Below are 19639 nucleotides of genomic sequence, written 5' to 3' on the forward strand. Positions count from 1 at the left end.
TGCAGGTCTCTGAACCCACCAGTGCGGTCCGCATAAAAACGTGTGCGATCGCGGAAGGGGGCCAGTGCGGTCCGCGGTCGGCTTTGTGCGGTGCGCGGTGGAGGCCTGTGCGGCCGCAGTCCATTTCGGGCGGTCCGCACAGGGCACTGCACAGCAGTACCCTCAGGAAGGCTTGTGCGGTCGCAGTCCATTTTGTGCGGTCCGCACAGAGGGTCTGAGAGAGGTATAAATAGATGAGATTTTCAGTTATTTTTCATTTTTCAAAACCCCAAAAAATATAAGAGACGATTTTTCAAACAATCTATCTTCTTCAAATCAATTGTAAGTCATTTTTAACTAGTTTTCTTCAATCATTAACATCTTTTAACATGATTTATCTTCAAATCAATGATTTTCGTGGGGAAATTGGGTGTTTTGGGTAGAACCTAGGTTTTTCAAAAAAAATTGGGAATTTAGACCTCGATTTGAGGTCCGATTTCAAAACAAATTATATATTTGAGTTCGTGAGGGAATGGGTAATCGGGTTTTGGTTCGAACCTCGGGTTTTGACCACATGGGCCCGGGGGCGATTTTGATTTTTTGGGTAAAACTTTGGAAAACTCATTTGCATGCATTCAAATTGATTCATTTAGCGTTTATTGATGTAATTAAGTAACTTGTGGCTAGATACGAGTGAATTGGCGGTGGAATCAAGGGGTAAAGCTATAATTGAAACTTGAGTTGTGTTCGAGGCATCGAGATAAATGTTCGGCCTAACCTTAGCTTGGGGAATTAGGAGTTGAGTCCTATTTGCTAGTTGCTTCTTGTTGAGTACGACGTATATGCATGGTGACGAGTATCTATACGTTGGTGTCGAGCATGACTGTGAGTCCTAAATTGATACTTGTTGTATTCTTAAATGATACTACGAATACTATAGTGGGTGAATTCTTGATAATGAGTAAAGACTTAAGTTTATTTTCGTGGAAGATACTTATGGTTGAGAAATGGTGATAATTGAGATGAGTAGGAGTTGAGTTAAGATTGGTTATAACTGATTCTCCCTTGCCGGGACGTATATACTTGTACTGTTGAATTTCCTTGCCGGGATAGTGTAGTTTATTGTTGACCCCTTACCGGGACTGTTATTATGATCACTGTTGACTGTATATTTGGGACGGGTTGCGCGCCGCAACACTTTTATTATATATGGATCGGGTTGCGCGCCGCAACATTATTATATATATTTATGGATCGGTTTACACGCTGCAATAGATATTATATTGGATCGGGTTGCACGCCGCAATAGTTATATATGTGGATCGGGTTGCACGCCGCAACAGTTATATATGTGGATCGGGTTGCACACCGCAACAATATTAAATGATAAGGGTTTGGGTTGCGCGCTGCAACAGTATTGTTATTGTATTGTTGTAGATATTGAATTGTCCTTTCATATCTTATTAAGTTGTTGTTGGATTTGATATATTCCCCGAAGCATGTACCCCCTCCCATTGAAACTGTTTATTCCTATTTATTTTTCGCCATATGTTATATAATTGCACAGGTTTATCTGGAGTCCGGTCTTAGCCTCGTCACTACCTCGTCGAGGTTAGGCCAAACACTTACTAGCACATGGGGTCGGTTGTGCTGATGCTACACTCTGCACTCTGTGCAGATACCGGAGCAGCATAGGGTCAGTAGCTTGGGAGCCAGCCTTCAGTCCACAGAGATTTCGAGGTAGTCCTGTAGGCCTTCGCAGGCCCGGCGTCTCTTCTATCTATTATTATGTTCTGTGTTATCACTTGTATCCGAGACAGACTGTGTTTCTTTCCTTCAGACACTTGTATGTAGTAGTTATAGACGGTCCGTGAATGTTGTGACACCGGTTTCTGGGTTGAGACATATGTTGGCTTTTCGTATCGATTTTGGTATTATATTCATCTAAGTCTTCCGTTTACTTTCATCTTCCGCTATTATTTAAATATTTATCACCGGTTAATGCAAGTTGTTAAAAGGCTTAAAATAAAGTAGTTAAAGATTTTCAAATTTTCCTGGCTTGCCTAGCTTCTATGAGTAGGCGCCATCACGACTCCCGAGAGTGGGAAATCCGGATCGTGACAATTAGAAGCCATAGTATACTATAGTGTTGCATTTATTTGGCTCCAGTGTAACCGATTTAAGGATGTCAGTTGATAAATGCAAAAAAAAAAAGGAAAAAATTTGCTATGCACCTAGAATGATTTAAGAATTCAAGAATTATGTAGCACTCAAAACACAGTAATGTTTCTGACGTCTAATTAAACAACAAATGATAATTATATTTTATTTTATATCACTTGGTTCATTATGTACTTACACTTAAATTGTACATGTTGTACCGCCCTAGATTTAATGGAGAAGTTCACACTAGCAATTAAGAGCATTTTAACCACCCAACTCCCAAGTTAAAGCAAGAAAAGGAACAAAAATAAAAAGACGCAAAAATTAAATAAAAGGAGAATTAGGTAAAGATTAAATAAAATTGTTAATATGGGCATCTAATAATTCTATTTATGGAAACTATTGATCCAGGTGGCAAACAACAGATGACCATGACATTAATAACGGGATTTTGCATGCTATATTTAGACAGTTCTTCACCAATATTATCATCTTCTTCTTCTTTCAATTTTATCACCATTTTTCAAGATCCTCCTATTTTCGTCTTAGAATTTGCTACAGACAAGATCCCCCAAATGTGAAAAAGATTTTTTTTTTCAAGTGAGAAAAAGTCAACCTTCTTTGTAATCTTTGGAGAAATATGTGAGTTGGGAAACTTCAATATGACTTGCAAACAATTAGAAAAAGTAGTAAAAATATGTCTAAAGTATTAGTACTATTTGCATTGCAAAGTAAAGTTTACAGTAATCGTGTCCAATTAATTTAAATATATAGGTGGTCCAGTAATAATTGATTACCCCCAACTACGCCTCCTAAAAAGTCTAACGGTCGCTGCAAATATAATCCGGTCTAAGAGTCCGGAGTTGAATCTCACATAATATTCAATATTGCTAAGAAACACTAGCTCGAACAATTCTTAAGTTATAAAGGATAAGATTTATATTTTTAACTAATTAACTAACAACTATTAAAAGCAGTAAAAATTATTAACTAAGGAGGATAGAGTTGGAGACAAAATTAAGGAGGCCCAGAGTTATGATTTTTTCAATTTTCGGAATCCTTCCCGCTAAATCTCGTATAATTTCGCCTAAGTATTCTCTAGTGATCGTGAGTACTTCGGGTGTCGTAATTCTCTTCCGAGCAACTACCACAATTTACTAGACTTATTCTTCTGAATTACGCTAGCTGACACTAGTTCACCGCTCACCAAGATCACACCAAGATTTCGTTATTCCTAATCCCACCTTTAAACGCCTCTGTATTGATTCCTCACATACGTTAAGAGTGATGTTCTTCAACAACTATCTAAATGTGTATCCTTTTTCCAGCAATACACACTAAATAGGTCCAGTCAATTGAGGCCCTTTAATCAACAACAATAAAAACGTAGTTGAACAAGTAGAGAAAAGTCAATGACAAATTTATATTAAACGCAATAGAAATTCATCCTCCAATAGGTTCCATCAAATCTTAGATAAAAGAGTTTAGCTACTCATAATTGTTTAAACAATCATAATAATATTCAAAAGCATTAAACTACAAATTAAAAAATGGAGAGAAAAACTCTTGTGATTCGTTGCTTCCAAGTGTTCCATAGACTTTTGCCTCTCTAATCATGTCTCCCTCCTCTAAAAACTAAGTTTTGGTAAGGTTAAAGCACCCACGTCCAAACAAAAGTGGCTCGGATAGACATCGTTAGCGTGGGGGCATCATTAAGGGCGCCAAAACTACAGTGCAAGATGCCTTTAGAGGCGCCAAAACTATCATGCCTTGCGCCATCAGAGGCATCAACTTTGGCACGTTGGGCAGTGCCTTGCACTGTCTAAAGCTGTGAGCTTTCGTGGCCTTGCAAAGTTTCCTTTTTGTGCCCTATTTTGTAGCTTCTAGGTACTATTTCGCATAACTTTTCTCCAGTTTATATCCATGTGTCCCTACATGTAAAATAACTCAATTAAGCTCAAATATCGCATAAATTAGCATCAATACAACAAACAAGGGTAAATAACGTCAAAAGATATGAAATTATAGCCCAACATCAATAATACACCAACATATCCAGCAAGAAGTGATAGAAAACTAATTATTACCAAAATATGTACTAAGAAGCCGTAATTCAAATTTCTCTTGTTACCTAATGACCATAAATTTGAATGGTTTAAATTCATTCAAGCCATTTGAAAATAGTAGTTGACCACTAAGCCAAAAACAATGTTCAGATGACTTAAATGAATCTAATTACAATGTTCGAATTTAGAATTATTCTAGCAGACAAAAAAGTAAAATCAGCTAATAATCGTAAGTGCTAGTTGTTGCTTGATCAAGGTCTCTTCAATGTTAGAAAAAAATATATGAAAAAACCCAAAGGATATTTAGATGACAGAATAAATACTTAATTATTGAAGAAAATCTCACAACTACTGCTCAAAAAATTAGGTAAATCATCTAAAATTACTAAAACTTTCTATGCAATATAATATTAGGTAAAGGTCACTGTGGAAAGAAATGCATGGATTTGAGCGAGCTAGTTTGGTATTAATCAATTATATGTAACATAATGAGTAATTCAATGTTAACCTAATAGTTGTTCGATTAACTTCGTTTAGTCATTAGCACCTAAATTTAATTCAGCACCAATATATGAGTGTGATACATTGAATTGTCAAAACATTTCGAGCAATTCTCCATCAGGATGCTGTTTAATTTCCCTTATTCTGGATCATTAGAGCAAAGTACTAATGTTTTAGTGTTGTATTTCACTTTTTGAATGTACAATTTGTTGAAGTTTGATGAATAATATACATCTCATACAGCTCAAAATAAATTAATATTTAGATACAATTAGAATTCTGAATTTCTTTAGAAAAAAATAAATAAAAGGTTTTAATGTTAGAAATTTAAGCAGGAGACAGTGCCATGAATGAGTTATCTGACACTAGAAAGTATTTTAAACTCTGAATCTGGGAGTGACTTGTTTTCATAGTTTCAGATACCACTGATTAACCATTAATTTCACCTACGTATTTTAATTTTTTTATATAAATATAATTTCCTATAAGAAACTATAACGCAATTATGTCTCTGCCTCTATGATTTATTATTTCTTGATTTGGCTTCTGCACCCACTTTTAATTACAAAGTTAATGTTCTGCGATTAGAAATTAAATGTTGAGGTGTCAATGTACAACAACAGGTCTTTAATTACCAATAAATAAATATCGGTCACTGGACCTCCCCCTTCCTTTTAATAGCGAACAGATATGTCTTGTAGTTTTATAAGTTGCGTACTTTCATGAATAAACTTTTGAGTTTTATTTACAATAAATGAAATATGATGGTTTCTCCTAAAGATACACGAAAGGTTTACGCGTACTCTTTGATCAAGACCAGATAACCAGTTGTTTACGTTCATATTGATTTCAAAATGGATAATTAATTTATACATAATGCCTCCTTTCAGTTTTTTTTTTTTTAATTTTTCATTTAAAATTGACACATTCATTAAGATGATAATTTAATAGCACTGTGAAAGGGGTTTGACCAAAATTACTCTCCATCTTTTCCTAAAAGAGCACTAGTAAACCTATAGGAAATAAAAATGCATTTTATCCATCCAACAAACTTTGAAATAGTGAGGAAACATAAGATTGTAATGCGAATATTGTCCAAACAAATAAAAGAAGCCATAACCACCAATATTAAAATATATCAAAATTGCAATGCCACATAATTCTCAAACAATCTATAAAAATTGCAAAATAAGGGAGAGCCCACGATCTTATTTTGAAATATTTGCGTTCGCAGTTCACAACTATATGGATCATTAGATAATATAAATTTTGGATAAGAATCTAAATTTTCAGTAATCTTGCACTGTGCCGTTTCCCATTTCTTGAGCATCGAACCCATTTCTTGAGCATCGAACCCATTTCTTGAGCATCGAACAAAAAGTCAGTATCAGTTTTGCACTGAGAAGTTTGCGAAGCAGATGGGATCACCCAGAAGAGGAGATCCAGATTTAGATGTTCGCAAAAGAGCCTGCACCTTCTGAATCTGCACCAATTAAATAAAATGCAACTCAGACAAAAGATTGTGAATACAAACATTCTGATGACCAGATACAATGAGCTTCACAAATTCTCTTCAAACACAAGAAAATGATTATGTTTTCATTGCACTGTTGAGAATTTATGATGAGAAACAGACACACATAAGACGATGCGTGTGAAGTGAAATTACTTGCATTTCCTAACAGAACAACCGAGCTGCAAACATATAAATAATTCTCCACCTGTATTTGTATTCCATGCAAGAGTCATTCCAATTCAAACTCTTCGTTGTCATATATTATCTCAATCTGCATCAAGAACCAACGAGTTAAGACATTTGTCGAGAAAGGATCCATGAGATCATTGTGATGGTAACACAGGAATGGCAAAAAGATATATATACTCAATGACGAGGCTACATTGAAGCACCAAAAAGGAAGTCCATAGGCAGTTCAAATGAAAAAGCCATAGGAAGATTTGAAAAAAACAGAACAAAAGAATAAAAGCCGAGCATCAACATTGATTTCTAAATGCAGGATACAATATGAGAAAGTTTGCATCAATTTTCTAAGTGGCATTCTCAGGACACTTTTGTAAGAATGTTGGGACTGGCCGACAGCTGAAACTAGAAAGGATGCAAGTGAATTCTTTTGAAGGTCACCATTGCTGCCAGCTAAAACAACCAATTTTCTATTAACATCATAAGAAAGGGGGAGGGTGTGGTGCCAACGAAAGAGGTGAGGTTTCCAGTGCTCACAACTAACAAAATTCTTTTTGTATCCATATGACAAACAAGATTCTCAGTAACTATCCATAAAACATCACCAACACACCCACCAGAAGAAGCTAAAAGAAGGGCACATATTCTGCTTCACTCATGCCCCACCTGTCAGACAAGTGATTTGCATCGCTGCTCACAAATACACCATGAAAGAGAGATCTATCTTGTGTACATGAACATTGAAAAATCAATTTGTCTTTCCTGATAGTGCCATAATGTCTCACTAAGTGACAATATCTAATCATGAGCTAGCGAGCAAACACTGATATGGAATTATCTGTTTTATAGTGCCACACCAAGTAAAAGAAAAGGAGGATTCTCTACATGTGTGTGTGATATATAGCATCATGTGAATTCCAAATGAAATTAGTAAGGAAAAACATGTCATCATCATGTACACTATTTATCTCCACATTTTGCACAACTAAATGATTTTGCTTTTATTCTCTTTGAGTTTATCTAAATAGTTAAACCATCTGTTCTAGATAAACGAACCGTGAAAAGTAAAGCCGCAGACAGTAAATAACACATCTTTGAGTCAAGTAAGACAGTAACACATAATGCACAAATGAACAATCAACTCCATTACAGGCCATGGCAAAAGAATGAGAAACAAAAAAAGCAAGCAATGTAATGTTGCCACCTATATTAGATTCTAAATATTGCATATCAGATACTGGAAAGAACTCAAGAAACTGGCTAATTGACATATAAGATATGTGAAAAATGCAAAGAATTGACATATCAGAGAAGTGCAAAATGCAATAAACTACTATCCAGTTTACCCTCTTTCCCTTGACCCCTTGCTATGCCTAGGAAGAGGTCCCTCCTGCTTCTCTTCCTCCCACTCAGAAGCCGGTGGTGGAGATGGCTCGTACCTTGAAGGCCTTCTTTTGAAGTGCCGATCATCATCGCTGCTCTCATAATCCACACTTGCAGCAGCACTCTTCCTTGATCCAGTAGCTGCTTTGTACTCTTCGTGATACCCATTTGATGTAGTACCCCGGTGGCTCGCCGAGGAACTCACTGGCACTTCACTGGAGGATGGCACCTTTCGCTTCTTTGAAGCTGCTGGTGCATCTTCAGCTGGGAAACTGATGCGAGAAAAAACACTGACCTTCTTCTTATCCATGGATTTGAGTGGCGCTACCACTGGTGGCTCGGATGGGCCAGTGGAGGATGGTTTGACACTAGCTGAAGATTTTGAACGGTGGTGGCTACTGCTACTGCGATGGGCATGCTCACGGTGGTGGCGGTCCTCATGGTGGTCACGGCGATGGCGGTCCTCATGATGGTGATCATCATAATCTTCATACTTTCTCTTGGACGAAGGGCGAGGAAGTTCAGGATCTCGCGATCGACGGTCTGGAGATGGCCTCTCAGGCCGACGGTGATAGTCAAGGTCAGGTGATGGCCTCTCAGGTCGGCGGCGGTGGTCAAGCTCCGGCGAATGCCTCTCAGGTCGGCGGTGGTGGTCAAGGTCCGGTGATGGCCTCTCAAGTTGGCGGTGGTGATCAAGGTCCGGTGATGGCCTCTCTGGTCGGCGGGGACGGCCGGAGCTCAATTGAGGAGGAATAGCTTTCTGTGCAATCATCAATGAATATATTAATATCAAAAAATTGCAAAAAAGAAAAAATGTTCTAAAATATCAAAATGCAGATCTAAAGCCGTAAAAAACATCATGCACTACAAAAGAAGAGGATTTTACACCTCTTTATAATACTCTTTTTCCCCTACTGGCATAGCAAATACTCAAAATTAATACAACAAGTACAACAACAACAACGACCTAGTAAAGTCCCACTAAGTGGGGTCTGGGGAGGGTAGTGTGTACGCAAACCTTACCCCTACCCCGATAGGGCAGAGAGGCTGTTTCCGATAGACTAATACACCTTAGTACATTCCGGGGAAAATGATTTAGCTCATCCCATCCCCCACTACACTTCAATGATTCTACAACAGAATAGTCTAGAACACTTTTGGAGTCCTATCCACTTCATCATTTTTCCATGTTCTTAATAGCTTACTCACTTTAAAGTTTTTGGCCAAATTAGGCAAACAGTTTCGCCACAAAAAGAGTAGAACTCCAGGCCTAGTGCCATTGGGAAAAGGTTTGAAATTTTAGAAAAAACAGAAAAGAAAATGAGGGAACAAAATCACTTAATGGCCATTGTCCACCACATCCAACATACAGGAACCGGAACAGACTAATAACTAGCAAAAGAAATGTAAATCAACATGTTAATGTGCACCATCCTGATTGAGCTCCAGTCAACTGCCCATTTTACTGAGGGCAACCAGAAACTGTGACGATATTTTTCGCCATCAGGCATCATCATCATTCAAAAGGAGCACCAACTAGGGTTAGGAAATCGTATATTCCCTTCCAGCACAATGGGCAAACTATAATCTTAATTCTCCAGAACCCCATATTAAGGTAGTCCAGAGTGTGTGTCCTGTACTTAATACTATTAGAAAAGAGATGCTAGAAATTCAATCTCTGAGACTGCTTTTTTTTTTTTTTTGGGTGGGTGGGGTTTTTTTTTTGGGGGGGGGGGGGGAGATTGTACTTTTATATGATTAGGATAGCAAATTGAAAGATGAAACTGGAAATAAACTCTTAGCTGCTTCTTGGATAAACAGGTTGTTAGCCAAATTTTCTCTTAACGCAAACCCATCTACTAAAATATAGGGATAAAATAGACTGGAATATTTGGCAAGCAAGATACATACAGATTTGGATTTCACGGAAGGACCATCAGCACCGCTGCCAACTTCCCTTGCATGTTCCCTGTCTTTAGAGAACTCCCTGCTGGATATAACACAAGATATTGCTAAATTCATTGAAAGTGCGTCAAAAAGTAGAAGCATAATAGATAATGACTCTTGACAATAAAAACAAACCAAAGAGGACAAAATATGAGGATATAATTAGATTGTGCCTGATTTCAGCATGCCTTCAAGTAGAGAAAATTAAGTTGGACAGAGATACTTAAAGCGCACACATACTGCAAAAACCTCAATATTCAAAACTCAGCATTTAAGAAAATTTTGATATCACACACCAAAATAGCTCCATAATGGGATGCCATGAAATTAAGGCATGAACATTCTTTGGAAAACCTCAATACGCAGTGCTCAGATCATTTGATGTGATTTTAACATCACCAACGGAAATAGCACCATATTGTGCTGTGAATTAACAGGAACAGAAAACCAGGTAGGTTAAATTACCTCTCTCCCCGTCTCTCGATCTCACGCTTCCTTTTCAGATCAGCCTTTCTAGCCTCGAACTCTTCTCTGCTCATGATTGGTGGGCCAGCATTAAATCCCATCCCAAACTCTGCTGCAAGATCCCTAAAATTTGGTGGTCATTTTTAAACCAGTCAGGTAATCCAAATCTCATAGGAGCCGACACATATAGATACATGAACATGAAAGTAATTAAACTACAACATCAGAACCAGACTGAATATCCATTACCAAAAACTGTGAGAAGGGGTTAGGAACATGTGTAAACACTTGATCAGAGATTAGGATAGAAATTCAGGATAAAAGGCAACACAAGTTGTACCTCTGCATTGGAGGACCGAAAGGCAACATAAAACCTTGTCCACCAAATGGATCTTGTGGTAAGACAGGAGGGACAAATGGAACATCTAGAGGGCCAAACCCATAAGGATTGTACGGCATGGCACCATGATAAGGGGCTGCAAACCCATCTAGTCCAGGTTGCATGCCTGTCCAATAAGGATTATTATACGCAGAAGGACCCATGGACATCATGTAATTCTCAGCAGCGAGATGATCTTGAGCAGCTCTCCACTGCATCTCCGCAACAGCAGCTGCAAGGGCATCAAGTAAATCAGGGAACAGATCCATCAAGATTGCAGACATAATAATCGAAGCTCTATTCCAAAAAGAACTAACAGATATATCGATCCGTGCACAACAGGAAGGGAAATGTGCATACGGTTCAATGGCAGGCGTGCTTTCTTCTTCTTCTTTTTCTTTGCTGAAAAAAAAAATAGAAATTGATGAGAACTCATCCAAGGAATATATGAAACCAAGAATCTCCTCTAGGCTGCTCGGTAAGATACAACCAATGACTTACGAGGCCAAAAAAGTGAACAAAAGAGCATCATTACCTGCCTCCGCAGCTACATGCTTTTGTTGAACTTCTTCATCAGCCAATGGAGCACTTCCCTGGGATGCAGGTTCTTTAACACTAACTGACTCATGTGTGGCTTCAGAAATATCTGCAACCTTCGAAGTCCTGCCTCTCTCCACCATTTGCTGTGGTGCACTGCCATTCTTACCCTCCTCAGCAGTCTCCTGGACTTTAGAAGTTTCCTCCTTATGAGAAGGTGGTGGCAACAGCTCTCCCCTTGAAGCTGCAGATTGTGAAGGAGATGGAATCTTAGGTGGGAGATTGCGTGCTGACTCCATATCTGGAACATGTGATAACAAAGACAAGATGTAAGCCATTGAAAATCAAAATGATAATGGACTTGAGCAAGAGAACGGTTCAGAGAGTTAAAACCAGTACCAACCTTGAACTTGAAGAGCACTACCCCCATGCTCTGCACTGCTATTATTTGATTCCAGTATTCTATTTATTGTATCCCTCAAAGTCTTGTTAGGCAACAGGTCATCAGCAAGTATACTTGTGGCCCCACAGATGCACATCAACTTTGAGATGATATAATCCCTTATGCCTGCGGATAACCCTTGAGATCAATTCAAAATTCAAGAATATAGGACACATTAAAATTGAACAAACAACTCCTTAAATTCATCGTAGCAGCAACAAAACTAGCTTCATATTACACACCAAGCTACTGACATTTTTAGCAAAAACTCTTTAAACAACACTATGATCCAATTAAACAGCAAGCTCCTTACATTTATCGCAGAAACTCGTAAAACAACACTTGCTTGTTAGCACCGCATCTTTCATTACTTCTTTACACAAGGGACAATGAAGTTCTGGTGGAAGATCACCAACGGAGCGTATAGAAGGCATCCCTTCAACTTCTCTATCAAAAGCAGCCCTACAACAAGTGGCTAGTCATACACATTCTTGTTACAAGCAAGCATTCAACAATACCTATGACAGGAAATCTTACTCATTGGGCTTTAAAACTGCAACAGCACCACTTGGTAAAGCATATGAACCATCTGGGGTTGCCATCAACATGGACTTTGGAATGCCAGTTGGAGGTTTCACTTTCTTAATGTCATAATTTGGGTCACCATTTGTTGGGCAGTGCTGGATGAAATGCCCTGAAACAATTTATGTCATAATTGGTTCACAGCGACTCACTTAACACATTGACTATGCTAATCACAAACTTCTAAGACAATGACCAGAAGATGGATGAAACATAAGAAACATACCAGGCACCTTACAACGATGGCATACATAGCCCGGTGGTGGTGTTTTCCGTTCCAATCCACCCCAACCTGAAAAATTGGAAGAGTAGCATCCAGTTTGAGAGCTCAAGCATGAAAATATGACAGCCAACGAATTCAATCACAGTCAGCAATTCATCTTAGCAGTAGCAACATGAAAATTTAATACTCCTACATACTTATGACAATTATTCAACCAGGATGGCAAGTCATAAGAACTTAACCACAAGGTTCTTAAATTTTTTCAACCTACAATTCCACAATTAACTTTATGAGTTTTTTTGTCATTAAATTTCAGAAAAGAATGAAATGAAGGCAGGTGGACTGACTGAGATGGACTTAAATGGACCAACTTGGATGGTGAGCATTCATATAGCCGCCCTCAATTAGCTTGAGATTGAGATCGTAGTAGTTCTTATCAAATAACGGCATGAAAAGACTGATATTTCAAGTTAGCAAACGGAAAATAGACAAAGCCCTTCAACCCGGTAAAGATGGGAAGATTCATAGTAGATCAACAGGACAAGAAAAAAAGCGTATTACCAAAGCCTCGTCCACCACGTCCACCCATCATTCTTCCACCTGGACCTCGTCCATAACCTCTACCAGCACCAAAGCCATCAGAGGGTTGACTGCATCAACTTAAAGATCATCAGAACCTTTTTTTTTTGGGATAACGGTAAAAAAATTTATATATAAGGGGAGAACTACACAAGTTGTGAAGTCTCCATTTCAAACCAGTGTCATTCCAAATTAGAGAAAAAGGAACAGCTAATGCAATAAGCACTCTCCAGACTGCATTTACATTTACAAAAGAAGAAATAGGAGGCTTTCTCACCTCTGCCAATCCAACGCTGGAGTGTCAATTAAAGCTTTGATCTTACTCTCCTCGTCAGCTTTGCTTGGAGGAGGAGCATCCTGCACTTGGTTGCTTGACTGAACTGGCGTTGCTTCAGGAATAGCGTACAAATCATTCCCAAATTCATCCCAATCTAGATCTTCAGGCTACACAATGAACATGAATATATCAACATGGTTAAGACCACATGTTGTCATTACTAAAAACACCAAGACTCTCCTACAGCATAGTGCTATGGATGCTTACATATTTGGTGGCAGATGACTCCCCTCCCAGATAACTACTTTTTACTGTTTGAGCCTCCTCAGATTGGTATTCTACTTTGGGCCTGCAGAAAGGACATTTCGGTCATATAAATATCGCTATTATGGCAATGCCCAAAAGACTGAAAGCAGTATAAGGACCTATGATTAACAACACTTCCACCTTGTGCGGAAGAGGGGAGGGACAAACTATGAACACCATATTCAACACAATGCAAATGACAGCATCAGCCTTCTCATCGATTCTCCCCTATACCCCATCCCCTTTCAACCACCTTCCACACATTGCAAAGGTCTATACCCACCACCTTTCAACAACCTTCCAAGGGAAGGAAAACAACAACTATGCCTCAGTCCCAAAGAAGTTGGGGTCGGTGTTCCCAGGGAAAGGAAAAAACCATGAAAAAGGATCTTGAGATTTAGTAAACAACCCATAACACCCCACCACCAGCTCCTATAAAAGAGATACCTGCGCATTTCTTAGGTACCAACCCAGGTCAACTCTCTTTCTTCCACAGATTTTGAAGTTTTAAAGATAAAGCAATCTAAATAACAGATGAGAATCAAAAGGATCAAGACAATACTCGTCTGGTTCTGCTACAGGTGCAGTTACTATGGGCATGCGAGGTCGTCCAGGAACACGACGAATCAAAACACTAGTATTTTTGGGGATCAAGGTGTCCTCATCAAGATATTCTGAAATTGCAAAAAGAAAAACACAAGCACATAAAGCCCTGTAGAGTTCACAATACATATGAATGGAAATACAAGTTATGCATTCAATTCCAAATGGCATGATCCACCATTAAAGCCCCTTAGTCTAAACAAACTATTTGTCAAGCACTGCAGTTCCTCATGGAGGATCAACTTGACCCTGAGTGTTGCAATGTGACATAAACCTTGAGTGAAATAGGCTCCTTACATAATTTCTTTTGTCTCGGGTAGCACAATACATAGTTGTATCGTTTAAAGCTCCTCAAAGACTATTATGGAAAAACCAAGTCTCAAGGTAAATGCTATACTGGACGGTATGCTACCAGCTTATTGTTATGAGCCCTAACGTTAGAACAATTTTTTTAAATACGAAATTAATTTTATTGACAAATAGCAATACAAAGGGAGTACTGAAGAAGTACAAAAAGAAGCTGGACTTGTACAAAAATTATACAAAAGAAAACTCAAACAAGTCCAGAAACTCAGGAGTGCTGAATACAGGATTTCCTCTATGAAAACACTAAAAAGACCACTCTCCCTTTAATTCAAAATAGAGCTTGCCCTATAATTATGTAAAAGAAATCCATTAAGATAAGATAACAGAAATTGTATACCCCCCTAGAGAATGAAAATTGAAATCAGACATTTTTACAATGTATATGTTCTTGAAAGAGTTTATGCTGTCATCTTTCCGAAAATTAAATTAAAATCACTGTAATCATTTTTTACTTAATAAAAGCCACTTTTTTCTTTTGAAAAAATGTTTGAATATAAGCAGCACATTCCAAATGCTAGAGAAACTAAATATATTGATAGACCCCAAATCAATGTCACACAATAGCTTGGGCAATACGATTGGGAATGCAACTAGGGAATGCACGAAAATGACGACTCAATTGGAAGGTAACGAACCTTCGTTAGACTGGGCGTTGGTGACAACGAGGTCAAAATCTGTACCCCTGCCTAGATGCTTGGATTCAAATATTTTTTCTTTCAAATTCCCAACAGTAATAAAGTGACCGTCAATTGCTATTGAATCATAATCTTTTGCACTTTTAAACTTAAAATAAACTGCCATAACTCTTTTTTTTCCTTAAAATTCCTTTTTTTCCTCAAACAAATCAATAACAACAACAACAAAAAGGCCAAAATCAAAAAAATTATAATAGGCCTGATATTGAACTAAAATAAAACTGATATATAAAGTACAAAAAAACTAAAACAGCTCTTTTTTTTCTCTCACAACTTCTCTTCAATAACTCAAGATAAAATCAGTCAAACCAAATTCCTTCAACAGATCAGTTGAACATCCTGACCGTGACGAAATTAATCCTCAAAGCTTCACTCAGCAGCAATAGTTTAGGGCTTGTTAACAAAAATTTAATAAAACGCTGCTACGCTACTCCTTCGACTGCGACGATCTCGATCGGATCTATCAATTAGCACAAAAATCGGCTTCTCTTGCACCCTGGACGTCTCTCTTAGCTGATGCTGAGCTGTAAACCGCCGGCTTATTTCGGATCGACTGAATTTTATCCAATCGGCGAAAAGCGACCGCAAATTCTTCGACGGAAGAAAGCCGTGGAGAGAGATTTTCTCTATTTCTCTACCGGAAAACGCCAATTCATCTTCGCTCACGATGAACTCATCGGATAATCTGTTGAATCTCGAAGAAAATCGAACGGAAAACTGAAGAGAATAGCCAAAGGAATAAGCTATATGGCGTCGGAACTAGGGTTTCCAAGGATGAGAAATTGGTCGATTGATTTGCGAAGGTGAATTGGGGAAGAATTCTGGACTTTATACAATTTCGTAAAGACCTATCTACAGATTAGTCCTTTTAGTTTTAGTATTTTAAATGTAGCCCCCTATCTTTGTTTCGAATGTTTGGAAAGCCACCTAAGAATTATAAGTGTGTGTAATTGCGAAATTGAAAGTAATCGAGGGGAATTATTTTTATTACAAACTAGTCTAACTTTTCTAATTCTCCTTTATTTTTATTTTTTCAAATATATTAAGTACTATTTTTGTCGCGACCCAAATCCTGCCATAGGGGTCGTGATAGCGCCTAAACTCTAAGACTAGGCAACATATCACTTGACAACGTTAAATTAATAAAACATGATATAATAAGGCAGAGTTTAATATAAAAGCCAAAATAGAGTTAACACAAGCCGAAACGACTAGACTCAACATCTCCTTAGAATTAGGTAGTACAGTGTCACGAGCTCTAACTGAATACATACACAGTATTCAAAATACAATAATTTTCGAAAACAAGATTAGTATCAACATAAAGGATGAAACTCCAAGGGACTACGACAGCGTATAACTCTCCCTTGCATCCTCACGACCGATGCAAGCTCTCACTCTCGAGATTCGCTGCCTCCAACACCTGGATCTGCACAAAAATGTGAAGAAGTGTCATATGAGTACATCACGATCGGTACTCATTAAGTATCAAGTCTAACCTCTGTGAAGTAATGACTAGGTTCAAATCATATAATACTCACTAGTCAAATAACATGTGTAATGTATCAATAACTGACCACATAATATGAAATGGAAAATAACATCAATAATCCCGTTAGAACATGTGATAACAACTAATCATAGAAGAATTCATTTTTTGTCACCAAATCATCCAATAGAAATGGGGGCATGTGATAGCATGTCAAATTCAAATAACAACTCATTAAAAATACAAGACGGAGTTTTTGAAAAAAATATATATGATCAGAATATCAACCTCGTTGCAACATATAAACAACATCAAGAAAGATACCCCCAAATCATCACATAACATCATCAAAAATGTCATCCTCATTTTGTTGCATGTGCACATAACAATAAAATACCCTCTTTATTTCGTCACATATGCATATCACTACCCTTATTTTGTCAAAATTATCACAAAACAGTAATACCAAAGTTTCATCAAAGATATAAGCTCACAACTCAACAAAGTGCACAAGGACATGACAATAACATAAAAATGCAGATGGGTGTTCAACACATAAAGCATGACGATAGCTAAATCAAATATTGCAATCATGACCATGTAGTCACACAGTGATTTAGAGCCCGTTTGAATTAGCTGGAGCACTTGCAGCTTTTAAGTGCTTGAGCTTATTTTATAAATAAGCAGTTACGCACTTGGATAAAAGTGTTGAAACTTAAAAAAAAATTATAAGCACTTTTTCTGTTAAAAGACAGAAATATCCTTAAAGTTGTTAGCATTATAAAGGAGCTGATTACTACAATATATTTAATTATGAATTAATACAAATAAAAAATATTATATATTTTAATTTAATTTCAATTTAATTGATTACTCTAGATAATTTTTATAAATATAATTCTTGAAGCTCATTTTTCACCACTCTCAATTAAGTAAACTTTCATAAAAATGAAACGAGCTCATTATCCTCCATAAATAAGAAAAAGAAACAACAAAAATGATGCATTCTAACTTCTTGGCAAACTTTTCTCATTCATATTGTTTTGACCAAAACTCAATCAGATCTGTAGACACATGAATTTTATATTTGCTTTATATCTAGACATTTTCAATTGCAAGAGAGAGAACTGAACGAAACAGCAGAGGGGGCATCTTCTTTCGTCATCACAGGAAGCTTCAAAGAACAGGAATTCATTCCTTTTGTTTCCACTAACTTTTGAACGTAAAGAAACTTAAGCTCTTGTTAATTGACGTATACCTCTCCTTAGACCCCTAAAGCATCTCATAAGTTAAAGCTAACACTTCAAATATATTTTTAAATTGAATCAAATACAATATTCATATAATTACAGCATCAAACTTTACAAATTTCATTAGCAATCAAATCACGAAGGCCCATCAAAAGGAGATCACTTTGTTCTTCTACATTTTTTGTATTTATATTATTATTATCTCTTGAAGATGTACCAATATCAGAATCAATAGATGAAACATATCTCTCTTTCTCATATGCTCGGAATACATTATCGACATTGCATTTTTTCTAATATAGTTGTGAATGGATATAATAGCAAGTACGATGTCTCTTTGAATGTCAATATGATAAAAAGGCGTGTCTCGCAAAATAGACCACCTTGCTTTCCAAACCCCAAATGCGTGCTCTACTATATTTCTATAAGAAAAATGCAAATAGTTAAATTCTTCAATTCGTCCTCTTGGTTCTCGCAATTTCGTGAAATTGTGCTAGGTGGTATCTCACATTATCTCCTTTATATGGAGACATATATTCCTTTATGTAATGATATTCTACATCAACTAGATAATACTTGTTTCTAGGACGTGAAAAATTGAGTTCTAGTCTACGAATGAACCTCACCAAATATATGACTACCATGAGCTGCTCCTTCCCACCCAACTCATGCAAATGTAAAACACATATTGAAGTCTACAACAACAAGAATATTTTGAGTTGGATAACCCTTATGTCCAATATATGGTATCTCTTGACCTTGCGATAATCTTGCTTTAACATGTGTGCCATCAAGTGCTCCAATACAATCCTACAAACATATACATGTATAAATTTAAGTTAAGTTAGTTATAGTGAGAGAAATTCAGTTATAAGTTTAATAAAATATAGTTGTGTAATAGTTGTTCTTACTTTAAAGAAAGGAAGATATCATCTGTTACATGGCTTGTGAGCTCCTGCAATATCGTTATAATGTAAATGTGGCCTAATAATATCTCTTGCAAGTTGACAAATAGCTTTCAAAACACTATGAAAGTGTCTATGAATAGTTTCTCCTGAGTGTTGAAAGACCTCTTGTATTAATCGGTTTCCAGCTCCACGTGCACAAGTCATCAAGAACATGCCTAACATCTCGTGTATAGACATTCCACGCGTGGGTTTAAGCCCATATTTTTTAGTTTAGTCATTGGCTAGATCAAGAAACACTGATTTCCTCGATCTAAAATTTTCATAACAATGAGTCTTGTTTCCTCGTAATATCTCTTGAATAAACATATTTCTCGAGCGACTAGATGTATGACAAGGTTACTTTCATAGGTATTTTTCGTAGTATATCAAAATACATTTACCTGTTATTTGACATAAAGCCATATATTCCTTGTCATCTTGCTCCCTCCGAATTTTCTCTAGTTCCTCTTTATTATCATCATCTAGCAAATCACCTGGATAGGGATCTATCAAATTGCTAATATCCCAACTCTCTATTTAACTGAAAATAAAAATTTCGAACGCAAATTAATAATTTAAAATATAACATTTGGTATACAGATTCATTAGCAGATACAAGAGAAGTTTGGCACTAAATGCTAATAGTGGATCACTTTTGTACTCAATCTTGAACATTTTGAAGTGATAATTAACTGATAGTGATCAAGTTGACAGGTGGAATCACACAAAAAAGACTACATCAATACCAAACTGATTCCATC

The 19639-nt window shown here is 37.1% G+C and overlaps 1 protein-coding gene across 8 annotated transcripts; it reads right to left on the reverse strand.

Moving 5' to 3' along the window:
- Positions 1-5815: 5815 nt before the first annotated feature.
- On the reverse strand, positions 5816-15994 carry LOC107822976 (E3 ubiquitin ligase PARAQUAT TOLERANCE 3). Of its 8 annotated transcripts, none has more exons than XM_075253913.1 (17): positions 15133-15994; positions 14091-14202; positions 13490-13571; positions 13223-13389; positions 12928-13016; positions 12370-12435; positions 12099-12255; positions 11875-12023; positions 11523-11687; positions 11118-11420; positions 10943-10984; positions 10544-10814; positions 10204-10326; positions 9703-9778; positions 7848-8551; positions 6431-6496; positions 5816-6192 (listed from the first exon to the last, which is right to left on the reverse strand). In XM_075253913.1, the coding sequence occupies exons 1-16, from the start codon at positions 15296-15298 to the stop codon at positions 6487-6489; spliced, it is 2682 nt and encodes an 893-aa protein (XP_075110014.1). In that variant the 5' UTR covers positions 15299-15994; the 3' UTR covers positions 5816-6192; positions 6431-6486. The 8 variants fall into 8 exon arrangements, with proteins under 8 accessions (XP_075110014.1, XP_016505045.2, XP_075110011.1 ...); XM_016649559.2 differs by having other exon boundaries at positions 7755-8551; XM_075253910.1 differs by having other exon boundaries at positions 9703-9781; positions 15133-15991.
- Positions 15995-19639: the final 3645 nt, after the last annotated feature.

Source organism: Nicotiana tabacum, chromosome 5 (genome assembly GCF_000715075.1).
Source record: "Nicotiana tabacum cultivar K326 chromosome 5, ASM71507v2, whole genome shotgun sequence".
Taxonomy (NCBI): Eukaryota; Viridiplantae; Streptophyta; class Magnoliopsida; order Solanales; family Solanaceae; genus Nicotiana; species Nicotiana tabacum.

What these genes read in the sequence shown, in the direction of transcription:
- LOC107822976 (XM_075253907.1), bottom strand. Translation starts at nt 15,298, where the DNA reads ATGGCAGTTTATTTTAAGTTTAAAAGTGCAAAAGATTATGATTCAATA. An exon ending in TAGTGCTCTTCAAGTTCAAG is followed by an intron (nt 11,421 to 11,522) that starts GTTGGTACTGGT and finishes CACATGTTCCAG; the next exon opens with ATATGGAGTCAGCACGCAAT. An exon ending in GCATGTAGCTGCGGAGGCAG is followed by an intron (nt 10,985 to 11,117) that starts GTAATGATGCTC and finishes TTTTTTTTTCAG; the next exon opens with CAAAGAAAAAGAAGAAGAAG.